Raw genomic sequence first — 11020 nt, forward strand, 5'->3', positions numbered from 1 at the left:
CCTGGAGTTTGAGCATCTGTTGTATGGATGTATGGACAAATATAGTTTTGTGTCACCTGCATTTTTCCTGATTCCTAAACTGTTGACATCAACAAACTAAAGTTTTTCAGATAAATATGACTTAAACCATTTAAATGCAGTTTCTTTATAATATGGTTCTTGAAAAACTCTTCAACAAGTGCTTGGAGAGTTTTTTCTTAGTTTTATTTTTTGTACTCCTGTTTAATTTGCAAAAAACATTTTAAATAATGAACAGATCTGGACTCCACTCAGACTCAGATGTAGAGGGCGCTGTAGCATTGTCTTGCTTAAAAAATCATGGAGTTTCTAGGGAGACGTGAGGTGTCATCTATTTTTACCAAATACAGCTGACATGCAGACTGATGTGATGACTCAAAACATTTCGTATGTTGTTAACAATATGCACACACTTTCATGTAAGTCGCACAACTGCTGAGGACTGAGGAGTCTGTGGGTCCCAGCTTGCACTGCACAAACAGCCCTACTAGAAATGAGCAAAATGTGTTAAAAATTAAATTCTCCAGCTGAGTGATTAGAACAATAGCTCATAGAATGTGTTTCTGGAAACAAAATTGGCCTTTGCTCTTCTGCAAAACAAAAAAAAATCTTTACTTTTGATGATGTCATGATACTTCTGACATTTAATCAGGTGATGTAGAGAGAATTAAAGACAAGTAAATTAAACAGATAAAGAACTGAAACTTAAGGTAGTAACATACAAATAAAATCGTAAGATAAGCTAACAATGTTAGCTTTTTAACGTAAATTTTAACTTTTTTTGTAGTCTTTATTGTATAAGTTTTCATCTGGTGGTGGAACTTTTTAGCCTAAGAAGACCCACATTTTCAGACAATTTTAAACGTGGTTTGAGTTTCTTAAGTAGCTAACTTGTGTTGGCTACTGAAAACACCAGCACAGCCACTCTGCTAAAATTAGATCTAATACTATCCTTCTAAAAAACACATGAAAAATTGAGGAAGTATGTATAGTCAATATTATATAAAGTTTATATTAACAATACAAAGTAGAGCAGAGTGAGTTTGACAAATGTTATTGGAAACCAAATTAGATCACACACTGAGCAAGCATTCTGGCAACGGTGGGAAAAAATCCTTTTAAAAGGAAGAAATCTCCAGCAGATCCAGGCTCAGTGTTCAGCCGTCTGCCTTGGCAGAGAGTGAAAGAGGAAAATGGGGGAGACAGCAGAGGGGAGAGGAAACAGGGGAACGGGAGTGAAAGAGCAGGAGCACGCATAGAAGACTATAATCTGAGTACAGTCACACGAGCTGCAAACAGTACAGCTGTACGAAGGACTTGTTCAGTAGTGTTAGATGTTAAATTAGTTATCCTGAGCAACATTTTATTAGTTATGAGTAAAAATGTTCACTATGACATTAGTCTCAGGTCTGGGTTAAGTCCTACAGTCTGTGAAGAAGGGGACATCTATTGGAAAAAGAAGAGACAAGGTTATTGTGACAGTGCGTCATGGGAGTTGTCTAGGCCTGTAGCACCATAACTAAGGGATAACTCAGAATTAGCTGAGCCAGCCCTACAAAAAGGATGTATCAAAAAGGAAGGTTTTAAGTCTGTGACTGTAGAGTGGGTGTCAAGTTCTGGAACCTACTTTGCCAGTTAAATTTGAAGATGAGGAGCCTGCTAGCTAATGGCTCTGCATCCCATTTTACTCTCACATAAACACTGGAACCTGTTCGTAGACCTGCGTTTCCAGAGCTCTGTTAGGTTGTTATGGTCTAGTTATGGATATATTGTAGGACATACAATATTCTATAATATATAACAAATAATCATTTAATCATCAAATTGAATACAGCATTGTGTGAATATATGATAAAACACAGTGTACAGATACAGCATTAGGCAGTATGAAGTTATACAGATGTACAGTTGTACATTAAAACTGGCCTCATTTGAAGGAAATGCACAATATTATATGGATCATCTTTGTGTTCTCATTAAATGAGTGTGGTGTGTGGCGACAGATGGTAAATGGTGACAGTGTTGTGAGTCAGTGTGTGTGCGTGTAACGTCCAACTGATATCATGACTGCCATTCTCCCTGCCAAACATGCATTTGGGCACTGTGCCATGTGAGCCAATAATAAGTCCATGTCTATATCTGTACGTGTTAAAAACAGAAAATAGATAAAGAACCACTTCTTTATCGATTTTCTTTTTTCTATTTTCTTCTATGTTTTTAACATTTTTCCAGAATTATAACTGAAAAAAAAGTGTGTGTATATATATATATATAAATGTATATATATGTATATATGTGTGTGTGTATATATGTATGTATATATATATATATATAGGCTGGACGTTGCAGCTTCAGGTCTAATGCAGGGTTTTGGACATTCTCAAAATCGTGGCACCGCAGCTTTACTTCTTTCGAAGTGTCTTATTTGACGCAGGTCCTTGACTCATTTTGATACCATTTATTCAGCATAAATTAATTGAAAGGTTAGCTTGTTAAGAATTAGAGTCATTAAACATTAACCGATGACTCATTCAGACCAGTCATCCTGCAGTACAAAGTAGCATTGTTTTCAAAAATAGACTTCTGGTGGGATGCTATGATAGTTTCAATACCTTGTCACAATTCCAGCTCTCATGGGCTGATAATACTTGCATCCTAATTTCATGTTTTTCCACAAATGTTAAGCAACTCCATGAAAAATCCCTCATGCTGAAAACTACACAACAAATAGACCTTTACTTTAAAGGGTGTTTTTAACTACCTTATTGGTAGTTCATTGATATTTGCATGATTAAAATTTTGACAAAAATGTCATTTTTTTTCTTTCTAGTGCCAAACTATACACTGACCCTTGAACCCACCCTAATCCCAAAGACGACAGCTGAACCCACAGAATTGGCTTGCCGTGTCAAAAACATCACCCATCTACCCCCAGGGGACCGGCTGGGGGTTATGTGGGAGCGCACCGCTATTCAAGGTAATTGAATTCAGAAGGCTAGCTGCGCCTTGAAAACTTTGTATAAGTTATTGACATTTCTGTGATTACTAATTCCTGCAGGCAGTGATCCAAAGACTTTACAACACATTGGCTCTCTGGATGGAAATGGCAACCTGCAGCCAGGGTTGATGTACTCTGAACTGCTAAAGAGTGGCATGTTGTCTCTGACAAGAATCCAACCGGACACTTTCATGCTCCGGATCCTCCAAACACAGGTATGCAAATTTAAGGATGCAAAAGTGCATTCTGATGGAACGATATTATTTTTTGAGTGTTCATTTGACTGAAATTTTTAACTCATTTTGAAGCCTGGGCAGAATGCCGTTGTACGTCCAATAATTCCAATACACAGCCATGTTTTGTTGCTCTAATCAGAAATTACTCTATTGATTACCTGAGGGAAATATTTAATATTACAAGACACTTATACAGAGTTGATGAACACATTATTATTTGCACACGCTGCAGGGCCTTGATCTACCATTTCAACAATGAGCATGTCTTTGTTGCGGCTTTAAATTCAGGTCAGATGCCAGGTCAGAGTAGACCGACATTTCTCAATGGAGGTCAATAGCCCATGGCTGACAAGCTGAGGAAGGAATGTTGAATTATTTAATTAATTCCAATTAATCATATTATATTAGATTTACCCAACAAGTAAGCTATATGAATTGTATTTTATTGTATTTTCAAGTACATTTTAGGGATGATGGTCCAACTGAAACTTTTGAAACACAACAATAACAATGCTTTATTTTTATTTTTCCATTTATAGGAGGTTGACATGGGCCATTATTCTTGTACTGTCTCTGTTTGGAGCTTTGGCAGCCAGGAGGACATGCTTAAGACGACTGAACAGAAGAGCTCACCAGTGCTTGTACGGTGGGATATAAAACGTAAGCAATAAGTATACAGTATATAATACAATATTCATCACAAGCACACGCTACTGCTGGATACAATAAAGCATGTTTTAGTAGAGAGTTCCTCGTCCGATACATTGGTACGTCGGTCTGGTCTTCTAATCATTGAATATCAGCAGAAGCATGGCTCCTTTCTAAGATCCACTGGTTTAGGCAATGGTCCTTACTGTACGCATCACAGTGGAAGTACAAATCTAGCTTAAGAAACAATGACAATAATATAAAGCATACATACTATACTAACTAACTATATGTGAGGTTATCAGGTATGGTCCTACCCAACTATTGTTCATTTCCTGTAATGCAGCATCTTGCAAACCAAAGGACTGAACCGCACCACCTTATTAAAAGGTGACAAAATGATTTTCTCTACAATATTTATTACGTCACTGACATTAAAAACACACTGCTTGCTAATCCATGGGATGATCTGCTAATTCCTGATTATATACAGTTACAGCTACATTGTAGTAAATGGCTTTTGGGAAAATGCTAACCTTCTTTTGTGTAGTATGTTTAAACTGCTGCCCACCTTTGATCCAACCATTTATTAAAGAAAACTGCTACCATTCATTCTAAGTCATTCTAGACCAGCCACAGTTAGTAAATGAGCTCTTCATTTCTAGACATCACAGGAGACGTACTTGAACATAACAACAGACCTCTTGTTCTTTTGGCCTGTTTTATTCACAACGCGCACACACACACACAACTTCTCTTTATGTCAGTCTCACACTCAAACCCAGTGCCCTCACTTGTGGTAATTCAGCCATGATGTAACCCATGGCTCTCCGTCTGTGTTAGACTGAGCCTGCTTTGAATCAAAGAATGTTTTAGCATTATTGCTCAGCATTTCCTGTTAGCCTCTTGTGCTGATCTCTGGGTACTTTCAGGATCATCTCTCAATGTCATTGCCAAGCGTGTCCGCGAAGCATCAGTAGGTGGCGCCACCTTTGAGATGACCTGCTCGGTGACCACAGAGAACCTGGGGGAAGCAGGCTATTCAGTGTTAATTCAAACCCAGGAGAGCTTGGAAAGCAGCGTAAAAACCATCATGACTCTGAGTCCAGACAACGTTGTGCAGCATGGAGGAGCCACAAGCCCAAACAGGAGGTACACAGTAGTTGGTGCTGAAAAATGCATATAAAGTATTCTTTTCCTGCTTCTATCTGAATATATTTTTGCAGCAACCTACATTTACACAGAAACACACATTATCTCGCCCTCTTTGCTTAGAGATAGTTTGGTTCTGACAAAGTCCAGCCCATCAGAATTCCGATTTCGCCTTGAGGGCGTCCAGTTGTCCGATAGAGGTTTCTACTGGTGTGATATTACAGCATGGACGAAACAGCAGCAGGGGCAAGCCTGGACCAAAGCCACAAGTGCAGAGTCCAACAAAGTCAGAATTGACTTTCAGGAAACAGGTGAGTCCATGTGGGTTTGGTCACCAGGGGTTTAAAAGGTAAAATGTTGGCCTACTAAAATTTTATGAACTTAACATGAGATAAAAGAAGGTTCTGACAGAGACCTGTGCTTGTCTGTGTTTTTAAGATGCCACTATTCTTTTACATTTAAAAGAATATATATTTGTCATTTCCTCATGGATTTTTTTTGTGTAGGTGTGGTTGATTATTGATGATGTTTTTTGATTGGCTGCCACATACAGTAGGCCAGGTCTCACTTCTATAGGATATTATATCTCAACAAGACTTCCTGTTTTAATTAAAGGTAAAATATATATGAATACATATACATATATATTTAATCAAATGTCGCATGAAATTGTCTTTGCAGAAGAAGCATTAAATGACTCTGTAATTAAGACATGTTTTAATAATAAAGACACATTTTGCCATTTTTTTAACCATTGTAAATTATGGCTCGTGACATTGTCCATGTTGCACATGGTGGTAAGTGACATCAGTCAATTATCATTCTTTTTATGTTGTTTACAAGATGTAGTTTTTGCATATGTAGTTCAAGTTCATTTGTGCTCATCTGTCGTCTTTCCTCAGGCCCATCCTTCTCCATCGCCATCCACTCAGATGACACTAATGTCTATCCATCAACAACAACCAAGATTAAATGTTCGCTAGATGTTTCTTCATCCTCATCAAAGACAGGTAAATTGAACACATACTATACAATTAACGGAAATGCTCAACTTCACTGTGTGCGTAAGAATGTCATAATAAGGGACACTAGTAAAAAAAGAAGGTATCGGAGAGATATTGATATCGACAGATAATCCAGGTTGCATTATTGAGTTTTCCTAGTCAATATTGCAGGTAGTGAAAATGACATGCATTTTATTGGTTTGCACTGAGGAAATTTCCCACTTATGTGACACACAATTTCTGTTTTCTGGGGGTTTTTTTGTCTTTGTTTTGTGTGTTCATATTTATATATATGTATATATTTACTGTAAATACTTATATGTATACAGGTGCAGCTAAAATACTCTTTTATTTATTAACATTTGTTGTGGACAAGATACAATAAGAAAGGAGCTGTGGGAAATGGGTGTAACGCTTGAGTAACTCCCTTTGCATTCCTCAGCAATAAGTAGGAATGACTCTCCTGTTGGAACTTGTCTTTGTGATGGCTGTGGTAAAACACAACTCTCATTTTCTGTCGCAATTTACAGCAACATTAATTTGACTTTGAGCAGTGCATCATTCAGCAGTCACAGAGGGACTTTCACAGGTGTAAATGCTCATTGAGGACTGCGCTTAATTTAGGATCGCAGTTGTAAACCTGCTTACTACTCTAACCATAGCCTGATCTGAGCCTGAAAAAATAAATGTTGCATATATATAAATGTATATAGAAATATACAGATATACGTGTGTGTGTGTGTGTATATAGATATTTATATGACACCCATCACGTCCCTAATGTTGATTGAAAATAGTTACCTTTTTTTAAATTTCATTTGCTACATTTCATATTTCACAATATTTTTAATACTTCAAAATGTTGCAGTTATAGACTGTTGTCACTTTAAGGATTAGCAGTAAATGAAGCCAAAGTGTTGCACAGCATGCATTGATTTATTATCATAGTTGAATTTTAACCTAGTATACAACACTATTTTTAGTAGCTCATTTGCAGCCTGTTGGTTTAAATGGAATCATTTTGAATAGTCATAAATTATTTGGTATCATTTTCTTGTATTGTTCAGTTGAACCTGCACACATAAACACCAACTGCTGTCTTTCAGCAGGCGGCTGCAGGTGGTCACACAGCCCCCATTACCTTTGGAATGATTGGCATGTGTTTGCAGCATTTTGTACGTGTCTGTGTAAAAGGACGAAATTAACTTCATTTGAATCCATTAGGTTGTTGTTTGAGGCATTGTGTCCTCTAACTTTACTTTTTGTTTATTGGTTTATTGGTTGGTTTATTATGGTTAGTTTTTGTTAGTTGGTTAGTTCCTATTTTGCCAAACTGTGTGTGATTTTGGAATTTTTCAGTTTTAGTAGTATATCCTCAACTGTTTTTTATTTACTGACAATTTTATATGCAGTTATTCCTTGATTTTCTAAGTAATGGAGAAGCTGAAATAGTAAGCCCTGCATTATAAATCAATGTCTAATGTAATAATGGGGTTGTGGGTGCTTTGGCTACAAAAGAACTGGTTTTGACTTTTTTTGCTTAAGGCTTACCTGTCCATTTTACAGAAAAATGAATAGTTATTGTAACATTGTCTTTATTAGAAATATTTGTTTGTGTCATTCTGCTCTTCATTTGCTTACATGTACCTGTAATCCAGTAGATATAAGCATTTGCTTTTAGAAATATTTGTTTGTGTCATTCTGCTATTCTCTCTATTTCCTTACTTACATTTCCTCATAAGACAAAATGCATTTAAATTAATATTAAGAAAGATTTGACAGATTTGGTTATATTAAATCCAGGAGACCACATTGTTTTAGAGATGTGGTTAGGATTAGGTTTCGGTTGTTGGGATAAGGCCTGAGTCATGTGTGAGTCATTCAGGTAAGTTAGTTTGTTTACATCCCCCTTCACTATCCATGAACCTTCTCTGGGAACTTTGTTGTGTTGTCAAGGCCAGCAAAGACTTCTCTGTTAGCCTAAACAGTATAAGAATCATTGACCTGGGTTTCAATATATTTATCAAGAATATTCAGAAAATAACACAGGTATTCTGCTCTCATTAGTCATTACTGTCCTCAGCTACTCTCTTGGTTACACTTTTTTTAGCCTATCGTATTTTACCCTCATGCGTTGCCAGGTTGAAAGGCCTTAAGAATCAGTAATGTGGGCGCTGGGAGTCTAAAATGAATGGCAGATTGATTGGTTGTCTCTTTTTCTAGCTGGCCAGGAGTTAATTTGATGATTTAATATATATATATATATATATATATATTCAGTTCTGCCACCTTCAGTTCACCCTGCTGATATTTAGACCATGGCTCCTTCACCAAACTAGTCTTTATCACAGTTGTCCCTACTGTCTAATAGTAAATTTCAGTATTCAGTTTTGCTACTGTCCATCTGTAACGCTGTGACTTTCCTCCATCCATCAAATCCCCCCACACCCTGTTGTTTTGTTTATTTTGGGGTGAGGGTTACATTTAGCTACTTTTACTTCTCCATCTTTACTTCTTATGCAGTTTCACTTTTCAAAATGAATCACTCTTCTGTCTCTGGTTTTTGCTGACCTGTATTTCTCTGCTCTGACGTGCAGAACACCATTCCATGTTCTACATTCCATGCAGCTTGCACTGTCATCTGCAAATCTGTGAAGTCTCCTGCCTGGACTAATCTGTCACCCGTTGCTTCCTTCTGCCTAAAACCCTGTATTTCTTCATTTGCCTTCTCTCCTCCATTTGTCTCTTTCTTTCCCTTTTTTTGCCATTGCTTGTCGCCAAATTTTTTGCCTTTTTTTTTTTTTTTACAGTTTTTGTCTTCTAAATTTTTTTTCCTTTTTGAAGAGTTCCACCCCCTTCACTCTGCTCAACTTGTTTTCCTGAAGGTTCTGACTGTCCTCAAAAGCTTGTTGCGACTCGTCCCTTAACTCATTGCAACTCAACTTCCTCATTAGTTCCCTTCTCTGTTGCTCTTCCCTGTGACAACACGGTAGAGCAGTTTGAAATATTCTCCAATCCTCCTGGCCCTGCCTCCTTTCTGTCTTTTCTTTCAAACACAGACCATATCTACCGTCAGTTGTCTTTTCCAGCTCCATGCCTTTACCAATCTGTATTTTTCAGTTCTTTACTGTCACCCTCTGACGGGTTGTATCAACTCTCACTGTTTGGCCTTGGACCAACAACAACACCCTGTTGGTTAACCGCACTGTTTTAAAGCCAACCTGTAACCTGTCTGTATGGCAGTTGTTGTGTTGATGCACATATTTATTTATTTAGCTTTAATCTTTAAGCCAAATGCCCCTCAGAATGAGTGCTGACCTTGTTTAAAACAGCTTTTGAAAACAGTAATGACGCACGTAATGATGATTGGAAGTAACAAATTATCAAATGTAATCAGTAGACCATTTATAAAGTGCTGTCCAGGTTTTACCTACAGTGTGGCTAGGCATTGATAAGGACAAAGGTGTTCCTCATTTACAGTTTATTCCTGGCGTGTCATGTCAGGTTGACTAATATGACACAGTATCGGTCTGAAGCACGCACCTAAATATTTAATTCCAACTAAATGTGCTCATCAGCAGGCTTAGGTAAGACGTTCTTCAGTATAGTCATGTTCTAAAGCTATGACTACTTCTGTATTATTGCCGTTTTGATGACTAGTTATTGATAGAAGGCGTAACCTCAGTACAGAACAGATGATAAGGTCTGTGTGTCAGAGTGACAGTGACTCATATATGTCATATATCATTCATCACACGTGTGTGTAGGTCTGTCAAGCGTATGATTTCCTTCTTCAGCTAGTTTAGCATGTCTCACTGAGTGCTATTTATACACCAGCAAAAGGTGAAACAAGGCCGAGGTAGTGCTACAGTGACATCTCCTGTCAACCAACAAACGTATTTCATTTATCCTTGAACTCACTATATTTAAAAAAAAAGGAAAAACAAGTCTAGATAAAAAGAAACACACATTTTTCAAGGTTTCAAGGTCAGCTCATTAAAAAAAATCCACTATGATCCCACCCCCACAAACACTCAGCCTTATTTCAAACTAGTATCAAAACATCAGATGATATTTGGGGAATCTGCATCCTCCATCTCTCAGCTCTGCAGTTTTTGTGTGATTGTTATTTATCACCTACCAGAATGTGAGCGATTAACAGCATGAGGCAGAGCATCTTTCTGAAATTGCACACAATCAGGTCATTAAAGCGTATTAAACAGTATAGTGAATATATATGAAACACTGCTCCTCTCTTATTTTGGGTTATCTAGTCTTCGTTTTCTTCTCAGTCTCTTTATGCCACCACTGCCTGCTCTTCACAATCACCAAACTACCCAGCTGTCTTTCCTGGCCAACAGGCAGCCATTAATTAGCCAATCTCACGCTCTGTTTGCCAGCTGCAGAGTCAGAATGAGGTGGAAGAGAAGAAGAGCTGGCAGGATTGAGGCAATGGGAGAGTGAAGTGAGACAAGTGGAGAGAACTAAAACAGATTGTTGAAGAGTGCACAAGTGTTAAGGGAGTGCATAGAAGAGGCAGCAAGAGGAAACAATCTGACAAAAGAACAGTGCACTTTTTATTTCCTAAAATAAATAATTAAGAGGGGGAGTGTGAAATGCCAAAAGCAGGAAAGGCTTGAGGTGTCTATAGAATGAAGACAAAAGTGGTGAGGGATTAGAGATGGTGAGAGAAAAATCTGCATACCACAGATATAGAATGAAGACAAAAGTGGTGAGGGGTTAGAGATGGTGAGAGAAAAACTATCTGCATACCACAGCCTTGGTACAATTATTTTAGCCATCCATTCATCAGACCGCACTGTTTTAAAAGCTAATATTCTGAATAGGACATTGACATACGTCACTCACAATACTTCATAAAATCCATTGTCAGTTCTAATCAGGAAGTCCAAGTCAAACATTTACAGGCCAAAGCAAAAGCCTTATATCAACAACACCACCCA

At 37.6% G+C, this 11020-nt stretch overlaps 1 protein-coding gene across 1 annotated transcript in view; it reads left to right on the forward strand.

The window, feature by feature from the left end:
• Positions 1-11020, forward strand: part of ptgfrnb (prostaglandin F2 receptor inhibitor b) — a 31936-nt gene that overhangs the window by 10788 nt on the left and 10128 nt on the right. The window contains exons 6-11 of the mRNA XM_025062028.1: positions 2849-2995; positions 3077-3231; positions 3792-3912; positions 4833-5052; positions 5176-5363; positions 5955-6062. Of these exons, the coding sequence (XP_024917796.1) occupies positions 2849-2995; positions 3077-3231; positions 3792-3912; positions 4833-5052; positions 5176-5363; positions 5955-6062 (939 nt within the window). The remainder of the gene's footprint in view (positions 1-2848; positions 2996-3076; positions 3232-3791; positions 3913-4832; positions 5053-5175; positions 5364-5954; positions 6063-11020) is intronic.

The sequence above is a fragment of the Cynoglossus semilaevis genome, chromosome 14 (assembly GCF_000523025.1).
Source record: "Cynoglossus semilaevis isolate Cse_v1.0 chromosome 14, Cse_v1.0, whole genome shotgun sequence".
Lineage (NCBI taxonomy): Eukaryota > Metazoa > Chordata > Actinopteri > Pleuronectiformes > Cynoglossidae > Cynoglossus > Cynoglossus semilaevis.